This window comes from Anser anser, assembly GCF_964211835.1.
Source record: "Anser anser genome assembly, chromosome: 3".
In the NCBI taxonomy this organism is placed as follows: domain Eukaryota; kingdom Metazoa; phylum Chordata; class Aves; order Anseriformes; family Anatidae; genus Anser; species Anser anser.
In genome coordinates, this window is record NC_139722.1 from 81,040,413 (window position 1) to 81,056,483 (window position 16,071).

General features: G+C 40.6%; 1 protein-coding gene across 3 annotated transcripts in view; it reads right to left on the bottom strand.

Annotated features, from left to right (window-relative positions):
• B3GALNT2 (beta-1,3-N-acetylgalactosaminyltransferase 2) overlaps positions 1 to 16,071 on the bottom strand; it is a 32,086-nt gene that overhangs the window by 3,023 nt on the left and 12,992 nt on the right. For 2 of the 3 annotated variants that reach the window (XM_083830077.1, XM_083830075.1), the window contains exons 4-11: positions 15,635 to 15,828; positions 13,990 to 14,085; positions 8,303 to 8,413; positions 7,640 to 7,718; positions 6,228 to 6,411; positions 4,417 to 4,542; positions 458 to 617; positions 16 to 72 (exon numbers count right to left, since the gene is read on the bottom strand). In XM_083830077.1, the coding sequence (XP_083686203.1) occupies positions 16 to 72; positions 458 to 617; positions 4,417 to 4,542; positions 6,228 to 6,411; positions 7,640 to 7,718; positions 8,303 to 8,413; positions 13,990 to 14,085; positions 15,635 to 15,828 (1,007 nt within the window). The remainder of the gene's footprint in view (positions 1 to 15; positions 73 to 457; positions 618 to 4,416; positions 4,543 to 6,227; positions 6,412 to 7,639; positions 7,719 to 8,302; positions 8,414 to 13,989; positions 14,086 to 15,634; positions 15,829 to 16,071) is intronic. The other variant, XM_083830076.1, reaches the window with a different exon arrangement.

Genomic DNA, 16,071 nt, shown 5'->3' on the forward strand with positions numbered 1-16,071 from the left:
TTTCTGCAGACTTACTTGGTATCGCTTGGGTCCTATAGCTGCCATCCAGATGCCCATGCTCACATCTTCACCCTGAGACAACACGTGGAAAAAAAAAGATTATCACCAGGAGAGCATGAAGCACGTACCTGCACTAAAAAGGCAACTACAAAAAGCTATGCCTGAGTAGCTTACAGGTGTCCAATTAATCCTCCCCACCTTTTCTGTGATAAAATTGTTTTCACAGGGAAGACAGTACTAAAACAAGATTATCACACCAGATTCTCAGTCCAAAACAGCTGTGATTTGAGCTGGAGCAGACACTAAGCATAGTGACCAAAAGCACTGCCAAAAGCTGAAGCATCAGCTGGGAGACCCCGACACTAACACTCGAGCTGCGTTCTTTCCCACTCATCCAGTGGGCACGCTGCTCCCCAAACCAGTTTAAGATAGAAGAACCGAAGCAAAGCTGTAATACCTGGTAAGTCTTTAATCTTTCAGAGTTGCTTGCCAGCCACTGAACGATGTCTTTGGAGATGACATAGCCGGACCCACAAGCAAAGGCTGGATACGCAGGACTTGGGTACTCCAGCTCTTGCCACTTCCCAGTTCGATCAACTGCCCAATTTAGTCTGAAACTGAAGAGCACGTTAGACCTGTGAGATGTTTGTACAAAGCCCTCCGAGAAACCTATAAACACAGCTACCCACTGAAGTAACAATAATAATAAGCAATACTAAGGGGAAGAAGTAGGAGTTCAGATAACCTCATTTCTCTAGAGCACATATCTAATTCAGCACAACACCTGAAAGTGCAATTATTGTCTGGTTTTGATCTTGAGGAGGGTCTCAGAATCAAACACAACACTGACAGTTGGGTCTTTGACGTGTCTGCACCACTGCTATGTTTCGGTCCAGACAAGCGTGAACATCACTGTGTAGGTTCTCTGACAACCACGTCTGTGCCCAATCCCCTTTGGTTACAGCACCACACGAAGTCAGTGCCCCCAGCAGGCATGCAGTTACAGCAGTGTGACACAGCCCATCTTCCTCAGAAAACCTGGGGCTGCTTAAACAGGAAGCAAGACAAAGTACTGGATTTTTATACACTACCAAAAATAGCCATGCTAGACCAAATTTCTACCAAGAAAACTTAGTCATGATTACAGCAGATGAGACCATCTTATCTTTCGGAAAGGGATGCCAGACCTGGCTTTATTTTCTCACCGCTGATTTGCTTCTGAAGCTTTCGGGGAGCCACCACCTTCTCTAGCTATTTTCCAAATGAAACTCAACCAAGCGGATGTTCAACAAAGGCTGCCATCGCTGAACTACAAACACCGTCCTGGCAGTTTACTTCCCTAGGGAACGTTTTATTTACTACTAGATGCACGCAGAAAGCCAGAAGCGCAGCCTGCACAGTCCCATTCCCAGCCCGCGTGGCAGAAGTTTGGCACGCTGTCACAGCACGCAGCCCTGCTGCCCCTGTTAGGCTGCTGTGCCTGCTTGTGCTGTTCAGGAACAGGCTGGGATCACGCTCCTCTCACCTTACAATCTAACTGGCATAACTGTGTCGATGCAGCAGGTTCTCCCTGCTTTTTGCAAACGGGTTCAAGCATTGCTGAATTTAGTCGTCAGCATAAGAAGCTAAAACCTTTAGTGAGCTACGAAGAACTGCCACCTCAGAACCAGCCCCTCACAGCGAGGAGTTAGAGCAGAGTGGCAGACCTGCTATCAGACCTTACATCACAGCTGAAGCTGACGCATTAAAGCACCCAGCAGGTAAGCCACAGCCGATGCCCAGATCCACTTCAGACTCTGTATCCTCCGCTCTAGCGAGTCACAGCAGGAGGGGTGTAGCCCCCTACAAACTGAGGGGTACCTGCCTTGCTAATCACTTCATATTCCTGAGTGATTTCAGCTTTATTCATTATATCTCACGCTTGTCTTACCGGAAGACTACAACCATTAGAGAATTTATGCTGAAGACATTACCGGTACAGAAAAGGTTTTGTCCAACTCTTTCCCTCACAGCATGACTTGTCTCTTCCTTTTAAGTGACCTAATAAAATGACTTCATACTTTAACACGCTTTCTACAGCAAGACTCAGCAACGTTCATTTTTCAGTCTGCAGAAGAAAGCATTGTGAATCCTCCTGATTTCATATAATGGCTATTTGAAGGCAAACCTAGAAGTCTGGTACTAGAATATGAAGCATGTTACACTCAACAGTGTATCTTACACCGCAGAGAAAGCGAGGACTGTATTACAAATGAAACAGATCTTCATGGAAATCTTCAGATACCTGGAATATTTTGGTCTAACTAAGGTCAAGAAAAAGCACCATTCTGAACTCCCATTGCTTTTTACAACATGGTGGATGAGCCAACTTCAGTGAATCGCCTTTTCGTTTACAGCATTCACATCGGACTCAGTCCCTTCAGAAACAGCTTGGTATTTTCTACCCGTATCATAAAATCTGGTCATTTGCAGACATGACAGGCAGAATTATCTGTGAATGACTAGTCTTTTGACTGCAGCTTTAAAAGAACAGAAGAGCAGTAACTAAGAAAGGCATCTTCTCTCTAAGATGACATGCAGTTCTGGAGTAGGATCCCTAGATTATTTGCTTTTCTAACCATGCAGTCCTGAAACACTCTAAATTAACTAAAAAAGCTTTTTAAATGATGACTTAAAAATAGCGAATAAAACCACCATGCAATATGAAGTGTCGGACAAAAAAGGACCATTAACAGATAGCACACTTAAGTACTGCTCCATCCAAAGTGCCCCAGCTCCCAGCTTCATTGAGATCTCATTGTTTCTACAAAATGCCAGAGTAAGCCGGCAATTTCAGAATTCATGAGGACTCTGATCAGTCTCTCTAAGAATGATAGAATTTATCAAGTATTAACAGATTAAAGAAGCACTGGGCAACAAACGAGACACTCGTCTAAACTAGAGAGAGCTTAATAAGGAAGTCTAGGTGAAGAATGCAAAGTTTGATTTCTCAGAGGAGCAGAAGGAAGGGAGACCGCCAATAAAGCCGCATCAAGAGCCAGATACATTAACTGCTTTATCATCTGCTCAGGAAGTCAAGGACTCCACACACCAGAAACAGCTCCCTGAAAAGCCTAACTGCATTTAATTTGCACTTTGACCGATGTTCAAATCTGAAGATACAAGATGTCACAGAGCTGAAAGGTAGGAGAGCATGGGGGATTCCCTGAAGCCACTCAGAAGGCTCCTGTACACTCAGCCGGTACCCAGAAAGCTGAACAACCATCCAGAAACCTCTGGCCAAGAAACAGGCCCATGGCAGGCAGCAATGCAAAGGGATGCACAGGTGGGAGACCAAGGAGAAGGACAATCTCTTCGGTATCAGAACCTCGGGTCTTACAGCCAAAAACACACTCCAGAAGAAATTTCCCTACAGCAGCTGGAACAGCTGCCCAGGCAGCTTACCTCTAGCTCAATTTTTCCTTTTGCAAGTTGGTTTCCACCGAGTGGATTCAAGTTCTCGACCTCCTACCTTGCTAGAACGAACCCAACTTCAATATTCAATATTAGTTTTACCTTGTGGAAAGGTAGTCTCAAGAAAATCTAACAGGCAATTTGCCCTTTGGTTGTACACAGGCTAGCGACCACATGCCCACCACTCAGATCACTGAGACCATCACGACAGCCAGCTATACCCCCCACGTTTACACTTCACTCAGTCACCTTACAAGTCATCAACAGTCAGTACCAAATGTGTGAAGCGAGACACCTTGAGCAGCAAAGGACAGCTCTTCCGTAAGCTGATGGCAACAGAAAGACGCGTTGTGCCTCTGCACTACATTGGGTGCAGCGTAGCAACGCGTTCCATGGATGGAAGGGGAAAGATGGGCTATGTTGATCCTCCGAGTTACTTGCAGACTAGTGAACTTCACTCAGGAATTCATTAATCAGACAGCAGGAGAAGAGACAGCAATGCCTGACATTCAGACTTCAAACTAATGTGCAGGCTATAAAGTCAGTTTTGTTTCTTCTGTTTACCCCATTTCCCCAGGCATCCAGCCACGTCACAGTGGCTTCAGAGAAAGTAATGTTGACAGTTTTAGCATTTACTCACATTTTAACTTTCTTGTACTACTGTAATACTTTTATTTACTTAAGTACCAAAACAAAGACATATACATACAACATATTTTAAAAACTAGGTAAGGTACACAGCAAGTTCAATCTATTGTAGAAGAACATTCTGGAACATCTATGTAAACTATTGATTTCTATATTCTAAGATTCAAAGTGCTACATGTACAAAAGTCCTGCTTTTTATAACTACCTTACAAGTGCGGAAGAGGGGAACCCACATAAAAAAAAAAAGTCTTAGCGCAGTAAACCATTCACTAAAGACAGTTTCTCTTAAAAACAAAAAGAAAATATATAACTCACTTTCCCCACCAAATGTTTGGCCTGTCCAATTTCTTCTGCATTATCCTATTAAAAACAGCCTCCAAATCAATGTAACAGTCGTCATCCGTCTTCAGCAACAAATCAAAACTCGTTGTTTCAACTGTCCTGTAGCCAAAAAGAAAAGCGATGAGATGCTGAGCTGTGTAGCCCATGGACTACAATTTTGTAACAAAACACTCCACAAGGGTTTTTAGCAAAGCAGAGTGGGAAGGAAGAGGTAAGGAAAAATATTCCCTCCCTCAACTTTTAAATGGTTTCCCTATCGACTAAGGTATAGATGCAGCTGCATCCTATTTTGATGGATTTATATATCCATCCTTATAGCATGGATTTGTGTAAAAGCTGAAGAAACTTGCAGTTTTGTTCTCCAGGACAGATGGTGGATTTACTAATTAATCTGTCTTAAACAGTATTGACCTCAGAAGGATGTGAATGCCTGGTGATGACGGCAGCACAGCTGTTAAAAGCCAATGGCTACATGTTAGGAGTCTATTCTTCAGGAAGAGACAGATCAAGGGCAGTACAGCTGTAGGGGCTTGTATGGAACATCTGTGGAAAGAAACTTGGTACATAGGCTTCCTCAGGAAAGCTCACTTCTAATATGTAAAAAAGAAAAATTTATCTGTCTGAAATACTTTAATATCTGTCACTTGTAAAATAATCAAAGAAGCTCAAGATTCTAGGAATTATTCCTTGGTTTATTCAAACATTGTTTTAAAGGGTAATTTCACTTAGCCAGAAAGGCATTTTCCTTAAGCTTTTTATTACTAAATCCTGAAGATTTTGTTAACCTGTAAGAAGTGATCACTGAGATCTTAGTCTTGACATTTAAACTGCCTTTTTAGAATTCAAAGCATGTTTCAGTTTTCAATTACATTCTTACCCATGAAATTTGTTAAATAAATGTGTAATCTTACAAGCAACTAAAACTGTCAGCTGTATTTCTTACTCTGTACCAATTAATTGAAGTGATTGTCTCAGAATAATGAGAATACTTGCAACTTAGAGGTAATAACTTACTAGATTTACTGCAGATAATATAACGCAGTATGGAAATTCTTTCTCTCACCCTTCCTTCCCCCCTTTACACAAAAGCTCCCTCTACCCTTCCCCTCTATCCAGCACTGCTGAGGCCACAGCTGAAGGACTGCCTCCAGTTCTGGGCTCCTCAGTACAAAAAGAGACAAGGGTGTACTGGATGGAGAGAGTCTGGTGCAGGGCCACTAAGATGACTTGGGGCTGGAGCACCTCTCCTGTGAGGAAAGACAGAGCTGGGACTGTTCAGCCTGGAGAAGAGGAGGCTCAGGGAGGATCACATCAACATCTACAAATACCTGAAGGTAAGGTGTAAAATCGACTGAGCCTGGCTACTTTCAGTGGTTCCCAGTGACGCAACAAGAGGCAATGGCCACAAACCAAAACACAAAGTTTACAAGGTGGCCAAAAGCCATCCTTTCGAAGACTAAAGCTGCTAGTTTTCAGTTAGAAACAAATTAAAAGAAATTCAAGGACACATGACAATTTTGACACCTAGAATCTGAGAGCAGAAGTCTGTTTTGCCAGGTCACACTTATTTGAGACACCAAGGGTGAGCATCCAAGAAATACAGATCTCATTATTTTATTCATAAGATACACTATGTGCCCCAAAATTGAGAGAAACACAACTTAATGAAAGAAATCACATTACATATGCATTTTGTGGAAGCTGTTGGATGATGTAACATGCTGGATTATCTTACACTACAAACGACGCCAATCACAAGAGAAAATGCTGTCTTTTCACCTTACCATCGGTAGAAGTTCAGTAGTTTGGCTGGAACATTTCTGTAAGTGTCAATAACATCTACAAAAACAATATCATCGTAGGTACTGCTTTCTTCCTTCAGTAAAGTATCTTCTCTTTCAAGACTTTTTAAATGACTTGTAAACCTTTCTGGGCGAGTATGGAGGCTTTTTAAAAGAGCATCACCTTCTGAAAGAAACAGCACCCATCATTAAACAAAGATGCGTATCTACATAAGAGTTTACACATTTCTCTTGGATCATACGCAATATACTGAAAAAGCAAATCTGAAAAGGTGTGTTCAATGAAATTATGAAAATCCTACAATTAATTCACGAATTTATATTAGGTCAAAAGTTGCAGAATAACAAAAAAGTAAGTTTACATAAGGTCTGATACAGATTATATAGTCTTTAAAGTAAAAAAAAAAAAAAAAAATACTCCTTTTCAGTAACACAACGATTCAACTTTATAAAATTGTTTAGTATAAAGAGCTGTCCACTCTTACCAGCAGATTAGAAAAGCTATTGTTATATAAAACCCAAAACAAACAAAAATATCCTGTTCTAAATATAACCAAACTGGCATTGCTTTGATATAGGCAGTCCCTGCTGAACTTCATCACATAACTGACCATGGGTAAAAGCTAAAAAGATCTTGAAGGAATAGCGAACTTCTTGGTAAGATGATAGTTTGCAGTACTGAAGAACTTTTCACAGACAGGATGGATGGGCCTTAGCACCCCTCAGTTTATGTTCCTACACAAATGACAAGATGACAGGACTGCTCAATTTTATCTGCTACACCTAGCTACAAAAACAGGAATAACACTCTCAAACTCATTGCTTGTGTTAGCTACGGCAGGGAGATGAGAATACATGACAGGGCTGTGTGTCCAAAATCCTATACCTTGGAAAGGGCTCCTACAGGGTCTCTGAACGTTCCACTGAAATAGGTATAAAACAGCAGCAAAAGTGGTGAAAAAGCAAGCTATTTTAGGTAATGGCTGTTTGTCAGTTGTTAATAATAAATATTATAACACAAATTCTGGAAGTAGCAGGACTGGAACAAATATGAATGTTACCCAGGAAAAATGTTCTGAGGGCCACATTTCAGAGCATTTTTAAACTTGGGTTTGGGTAACAGAAAACAAGGGCAGAGAAGACATTGCAGTTGAAAATGCTACTCCTGTTAATAAAAAAACAATGGGATTAAAGTCAATTGGAGTGGCTGACAAAGGGTAAGCAAAGAAACCATATCAGGACACTGACACTGGACATTAAAAAAAAAGATTATTTTTAGCAGAAACAATTAAGCTGATGGGGTTCATAGAGAACATGAATTTTACACTCAAAAAAGTATTTTAAAGTTCCTTTTTTATCATAATGTCAAATGTGATACTGTTTTGCAGACTTACCTTGAATAGTGTAGATAAAACCACCTGCTACACCCTCCACACCTTCTGTGAGTTCATGTGGCAATGACCCTTCCCCTGCCTGTTAAAGACAGATTAACGGAAAGAAATAAATTAGTTCGTCTGTCGTTAGTGACCCATTTTCCTCTGATTTTAAGGTGTGAAGTTTTCTGGAAACTGAGAATAAAGTAAGTTGAAAGCAATTCTGAACACCTGAGACTACATCATCTGTTTTTCCCCATATGAATTCCAACCTGCATAATGAAAGACTAAGATTTTTAACTGTAATGTTTTGGGTCATTTTTAAAAGTTTCACTTAAAACTAGTGGCACCACGAACACAAAGCCACAGCAGCACTCCATACCTCAATTACACTTATTTCATCACCTACTAAAACTTTAAGAAAAAGTAGTTTTGGAGATGAGAGTAAAATGTAAAGTTTTTCTGGCTAAACTACAACAGCACAGCGTGTTTAAGTATGCAAACTTTTGACAGAAAAAAAAACACAGTCCTTTTCCCAGGCAGAGCAAAACTGTGCTATGAGACAAGAGGAGAAGCCCAACTGAATTCATGTTTCATGGAGAAACACAGGAAAGCAAAGTGCTAAATACGTGAGACTTCTGGGAAAAATGGAAACATGGTGGAAGGGAAGGTGAGCTGACTCACCGTAATGATCCTGAAAACACCCCCTCCATCATTCACCGTCACTTTGTGAAGGTTTCTTGAAACAAGACCCTGAAGATCCTGGCTTTCCCACACAATGGTACCTTCAAAACTCTGTTAAGAGAGCATAACATTGTTACACAGGTATTTAAAAGACTTTAAAGGATGAAAATCAAACAGTTGTTGGTTTTTTAATTTTAAAATAATCAACTTCACAAAATGGATAGCTTCACCACGCAACATGAATGTTTTACTTACACTTCAAAAAAGTCAGATAAAAGAAATACATCTGCGAAACTCAGTAACACTATCGTGCTTTTAGGACTAATCATGAATCTGCATTAAGAACATTAAACTTTTAACAGGAATCTACTGTAAAAGCCTTTGGCTTTTTAATATCATTAAGATGGCATTCAAATGTGAACTGACTTTTTTTTTTTAAATCAAATACAGAATACTACATTACAAATAGAATATGTTAAAATAGATTTGGAAATAAGTGCTGCTTTTTAGTTATCTGTCAAAACCAGAGATCAGAGACACGGTCCTGACATCAGCAAAACTCAAACAAAAACAGTTCCACCTTTATCCTAGCAAAGCTGCCACAAGCTCCTGTAGGAGAGTCACAGAACTCTGGCCTCACATCTTGGCAGGTAGGGAAAGGAGGAGAAAAACAAGTAAATCTCTTTAAAACTTTCTATTTTTAACTCTCAATTTAAGTTATATTACTGCATTTTTTAATATATTTTTTCTTGCATTTAAAAGCATTTCATTTCAACTTGAAACTAATCCCCCTAACAGTCCAACCTATTTCAGGTAAGACTTTCCTGAAGACCCCTGAGAACATGCAAAAGGACAAATGGTATGTTGAACAGCTAAGAATAGTGGCAGTATCATTATATTTTTCTATTTTCCCAAAGCAATCTCACCCTTATCAAGGGTGTATGGAGCAGCTGTGGGGCTATTACACTCCTGGCTGCTAAATGAGTGCATTCAGTTTTGTTTCTCCCAGTTTCATAGGAAAAACACTGGTAAATGGTGTGGACCTCAGAACAGAGAAATGACTTACAGAATCATTAGGGTTGGAAAAGACCTCCAAGATCACCTGGTCCAACCACCCCCTACCACCAATGTCACCCACTAAACCATGTCCCTAAGCACCACGTCCAACTTCTCCTTGAACACCCCCAGGGACGGTGACCCCACCACCTCCCTGGGCAACCTGTTCCAGTGCCTGACTGCTCTTTCTGAGAAGAAATGTCTCCTCATGGCCAACCTGAACCTCCCCTGGCGCAACTTGAGGCCATTCCCTCTAGTCCTGTCACTAGTTACCTGTGAGAAGAGGCCGACCCCCAGCTCCCCACACCTTCCTTTCAGGTAGCTGTAGAGAGCAATAAGGTCTGCCCTGAGCCTCCTCTTCTCCAGACCAAACACCCCCAGTTCCCTCAGCCGCTCCTCACAGGACTTGTGTCCCAGGCCCTTCACCAGCTTTGTAGCCCTCCTCTGGACATGCTCCAGGACCTCGATGTCCTTCTTGTAGTGAGGGCACAAATTCTTGTTTCAAGTACTTGTAGTTACATCTCTCTGTTGCTGTCCAAAGTCTGTTTACTTGTACTAGCCTCTCAGCTTTTTCCCATTTCAGCTTCCTTGTACTTCAGAAAACTTCTCCAGAAGCTCTTCAGTTACTAACCATGACGTCCAGCTTACAGTACAGCTTAACTCGTTGCTTGTCTCCAGAAGTACGTCTTAACACATCTGCAGCAGTCTTGGTATTTAATTAGAGCAGCATATTTCAGAAGGTTCTCATCTATTATTTATAATGCCAGCTTTATAATAATGTAGTCAGTGTTTATTCAAGCCTGATTTGCATGTTCAGTATCTGCCCCTTGCTTCTTTAATTACATCATAGAATGACAGAATGGCTCGGCTTGGAAGGGACTTCAAAGTTCACCCAGTTCCAACCCCTTTGCCCTGATCAGGGACACCTCCCACTAGATCAGGTTGCCCAGGGCCCCATCCAACCTGGCCTCGAACCTGGCCAGGGATGGGGCATCCACAGCTTCTCTGGGCAGCCTGTTCCAGTGCCTCACCACCCTCTGAGTGAAGAATTTCCACCTAACATCTAATCTCCTCTCTTTCAGTTTAAAACCATCCCCCCTTGTCCTATCACTATCTGCCCAAGCCCTTCATCTCTTTTTATAAGCCCCATTTAAGTACTGAAAAGCTGCCATGAGGTCTCCCCGGAGCCTTCTGTTCTTCAGGCTGAACACCCCCAAATCTCCAGGACTCTGTAGATTTGTTAGATCTGTGTCAGAATTGCTGAAGTTTTATCTTCCAAATGAGAAATAAGAGGTCTGTGTACATTAACAAGTGATGAAGAGGACCTCACCAAATGCCTGCTGTGTATTTGTGTTTCTGTAAGCAACAGCTGTAAATTATGGATTGAAAACTTTGTGCAATATCAAGCCCTAAGTCCAAGAGGTATTGAACTGTACTGAAGCAGGCTAGGAAGCAGTTGTTAGCTTTAAATTATGTAATGGAATAAGCTGCATTTTCAAGAAGAAAACCCCAAACAGAAAGACAGGCTTCTACATATTTCTTCAAAAATATCTCTGTGAAGGGATAAAACACCAGATTTAGAATAAAATCTAAGGTAGGACTTCAAGGTACAGTAAAATGCAGTTCTGGCACTTGTTCCAGGAATACCAACAATTGGCTACAGTCACTGTATCAAAGTGTTGTGATTAACAAGACAGAAAGCTGCACAGTGGTCAAGTAAGATGACATGCTAGCGATTTGCCAGAGCGTGGGTTCAGGAAGATGTCATTTGTCACGATCAGCATTGCTATTGCAAATGGACCACCACTGAGACATTTTTTAGTGTCAGGACCCCTAAACACCCCGCACACTAAAACCCATACATACAATTTCTTCATCTGTAGTGGCTTTCATCTACCATTCTTTTTTTTTTTTTCTTGCAGTAGAGACTGGGCTTTATTTAATCCCACTTATGTGGTTTCTATACAGACACAACCTTTGTTAAGTTGTTTTAAGTAAGGCTGTAAGTCCTTTCACTTTTCAGCAACCAGAAACATTAAAGTTCTTACCACTGAGTATTACTGACACTCACTTCAAACATGTACCAAGAGTTTTAAACAGTTATTACCCGTGAACCCTGAATGCAAGGTGTTCTAAAGCTGCAAACTATCATTACTTTCCAGGTTGAGAGACTTGTAAGCAAATTTTCTAATTACTTTAGCCTTCAGCTATTCTTACTCTAAGCTGTTTAATGGAAGCCGCGGCCTAAAAATGCTGAAAGCAAAGCACTAGTGGCACACCTGAGACTACATCATCTGTTTTTCCCCATTTAAATTCCAACCTTGTTGCTGCCAGAATGCAGCAGCAATTACAGTGAATACCGAACAGGTGTACTGACATAATGTAGCCCTGCCAAACTCCCTTCCTGATGTTAAACAGTGCTGTCCTTTTTGTTTCTCCAACTACGCCCCATTAGTAGCACTGAACACATAAGGCACAGAGCCCCATTTTCACACAAGTGGCCTGTGGCTTTTTGTCAACAGAAGTGCATCGCTAAGACTTGGCTGCAAGAGCCCCACGTACAAGGTTTAGTTATCTGCCAGTAGTTCTGCTCTTCTGCGCTTTCAGTCCTTGCAAAGCTGAATGATCAGTTCTGTCTTTGGCAATCTGGCCTGCCAGATGCTTATTCTAACGCTGTGTTTCCCTCTCTTTCCCCCCGATGAGGAAAAAGAGCAGCACGTCAGCTGGAAGATGAATGAAGTTCTTCAGCAGTCTGTACAAGCCATTACTTCGTGAAGGTGCAAGGACAGAGAATAGATATTGTCTCAGAAACCATCTTTTGACAATTAAACTGTTCACTAAATTTACTGCTCTCAAACAAGTAGGCAGGAACGTGTGGGCGTTCTATCTCTTCTGAATCATCGTGTATGCTTCAGCATCTTAAGTATCAGAGAAGACTACATGCTGTGCATAAACCCTATTAATCTACATTAGAAACATCATGTTATCCTGTAAGCATTCAGCGGATGACATATATCAGATTAAGGTTGCCCACACAAAGAAATATATGAATACTAATATCCCCTTTCTAAATGAAATACTTCCCATCTGCCTTTCATGAAAAATGCCATCAGTTATAGCTAAATTACAACTGCCTAGAATTTTAGTAACTCGGAACAAAGTCTTACAGGAAAAGACTTACATGTTATATTAGCAAGTTACTGGAGGAGCAAAATGTTTAGAAATTGTTTAAGATGACAAACCAATTCATCAGCTGCGGAGTTTCCTTAAGAAGAACAGGTTTCCAAATGCAGTCATTTGTATAAAGCCAGAGGAATTAACTGGGGAGTAAACTGGCCCCAAATGTCTTCCCCTCCCCTTCAGTCTTCTCTCTCACTCCGTTCTTTCATAAAACATTTAATATCTTCCACAATAAAACAACCCAGACCACAGACAACTTACAGAAATAGCAGCAAAGGCCCAGTAATTTGAATAATATTTAAATGAAGAGAAACAGCCTAAAATGGAAGCTTATTTAAAGAGATATTGGGAGTCCACCAGGAAAAACTCCTTGTACCTGAGAGCATCTACTGAACTGGAATTCTCATTCCGAGTCAACTTGTATTCATTAAACCTTCACTGTAACAATATCAGGATTTTTTTCCTACTTATATTCTGTTTCTTCCTGCTTAATAATTTTCCTTCCTAAGCAGCCACAACTATAGCTCTATACCAAATCCCAGCCCTAGGACTCCACCTCCTAAATGCAAAAAGGATCAACCAACCAAAAAAAAACAAAACTTTATAGTCTGCCTTGATAGCTTAGCTAAGGGTTTCTAGGCAGGTTTCTCAGGACAATTGAAAATGCTAAAGCTGTTATTACTGCCCAGAAAGCAGTATTTCCCCAAAGTTCTGAGCAGCTGTTGACAAGTTTTGAAACCCCAAATATCAGCCTCTGTGACACATACTCCATCTGCTATTTCACATGTAGATCCTACCAAAAACCTCCTTGAAGCCTTCTTGCATGGCTCAATGAAGGAACAATATCCCCACCGCTGCTGTCAGACATGGAACAACCAAAATTTCAGAAACCCTAAGTATCTCAACTATGTGCATCTCAGCTATGACTATTCAACTCATACTGTCATTGCAATCATAACACACAATATGTTGCTGTTGTGTCCAAGGCATCAGAACCAGAAACCTCTTTTCCACCTGTTCTGTAGAAATCTGTGCCAGCCTATCCTCTATATCTCTTGTACTAATGTCAGAAAAAGCAGGAGGCAGAAAGAATTGTCCCATTCTCCGGTAAACTTTCCCACACAACCTAAGCAGGTACAATTTTCACTCAGAAAGCAAAAAAAGTTTCCACAATACTGAAATTGCTACTGATTGCCAAGTTGTGGGTTTGGTTTTTTGTTTGTTTTTGTTTGTTTTGTTTTTTAAAATCACTTTGTATTTTCATTTTTCTTTATAACTACTGGTGATGATGAGATGATAAAAAAAATCTGGACTTCAGCATATCCCCCCAAATACCACTCTAGAGGTTTTTGTTTCGCCTTTTTTCACTGCCTCAAGCAAAGGCCAGTTTTACCCGTCAGTCTCTCTGACAGATTTGAAAGATCTGCAAGCACTTCTGATACTGCACATACCTCTGGCAAAATGAACTGCTCTACTGGCTTGTACCACAACCTGTTCACTTGCACTCCACAGCTTGGCGGGCTAAAGCGGGCACTGAAGAGAGCTTCCTGTGAATAACAACAACAACAAAAACACATTGCAAGGACTGTGAGATTATACAAATCTTGATCATCTCAGTTACAATGGAAACAGACTTATTGATTGTATACAACTTATACAATTTTCTTCTCAAGACAGTCTCACAGAGTGCACAGAATTCAAGTGTTGGGCTGAGATGGCGGAAGCAAGCAACAATGGAACAAGAGTGCAAGTTCAGCTACAACCCAGCCAACACAGCACGTCATCTGGAAGACTCAGCATCCTAGATAACAGATTAAAAAAAATCTTCTGTTTATATAGCTGACTACTATTAAATGCAACAGAGGACGCTGACCCCTAAAACTTAATTGTGACTACATTAAATAGGCCACCAAACAGTTCTTAGATGGTAACATGCGAAATAAAGATGCTGCATTGCCTGATTCCCAATCTGCAGAAAACAGTCTCCAAGCTTTCCTAAGATCATAATTCTTCACCTGCACTGTAAGCAAAAAGCTAATGCAGATCAAGTTATTAGGTTGTCAACATTTACTATTCTACCATTTTGCAAACAAAAACATGATTATAGTATACTTTTTTTTTTGCATTGTAAAACTAACTCTTTGGATGTCCATCATAAAAGCCATACCTCAGTATATTTTCTGTACTTAATTATTAACTTAAATTTAAAATTCTTTCTGTATTATTGTCAGAAGTCTTTACATTTGCCCATCAAGTTATTAGAAGAGATAAATACAATATACTAAATGCAATGAACACCACAGGATCACAGAATGGCTGACGTGGGAAGGGACCTCTAGAGCCCACCTGGTCCAAGATCACTGCTCAAGCAGGGCCATCCAGAGCAGGCTGCCCAGGATCATGCTCAGGGGGCTTTTGAATTTTTCCAAGGAGGGAGACTCCACAACCTCTCCGGGCATCCTATCCCAGTGCTCCATCACCTGCACAGTAAAGAAGTGCTTCCTAATGATGCTCAATCATTTTTTTCCCTCCATGTTTTCATTCCACAAGCACTAATCTAGCCTATTACACCCTAACTGAGATTGGGACTGGGAGGAATTATCACTGAAGTTTGATTACTACCTGTAAAAAACCAACAATTTCTAGAAAAGTCAAAATGTCTTGCCAGAGGACAGACAAGAAGAAATTACAGCTATACTGCATCTCTTTGTCTCAAAGGCAATGTGTCTTTCTGTGAATGCGTTTTAAATATGTTTAATAGTTTATTTTTTATTCCTTAATACCTATCAATATTTCAGAATCTCATATGTAATCAAAATTGTATATTTGAATTAGATATTAGTGTTCTTTCAGAAAGCATTTCAATTAATTCATAGTACTTTGTGAATTTATTTTTTTCTACCCATCTGGGATATATATAGCTGTGAAATAAGAATTTATGATGCAGCAGAAGAAAAATATAATTCATATGCTTGCCAGTTAAGTACTTCTCTTCTAAATCATCAACACAGCATGTTGCTTTCTGTAAGAATTTAGTCCACAATAAAGAGACAATATGCCTTAATTCACTCTCAAACGATAACTACAATACTCCACCTCATGTTCTGCCTGGTACAGTTTGACGGTGATGTTCCTCTGGAATCCCACCCCATCGGCCTCATAAAATACCCCAAGACTGGTAATGACAATGGGGTAAAGTACACGAAAGTTCACACTGACAATTCTGTCCTCAGATAGCACAGAAGGTACGTCCTCAGGGAGACTGAATGCTTCAATTTCCTGATTCAAAGCTGTATGAAAAAAGAAAAGACAGATAATGTGAGAAGATTCCATAGTCCTGGAACTGGATAAACAGAAATCACACTAAATACACACAACGCATGCTGATTAATTAGCACGGCTGGCAAGTGCACAAGGATAACTAAATACTGGAGGAGAAGAAAAGACAACTGACTGCAGACTGCAGTAAGGAGAAACTCAAAGCAATGCAGCAGTTTGCAGGTTACCAGCAATTGCAAGGCAATGCCTATATA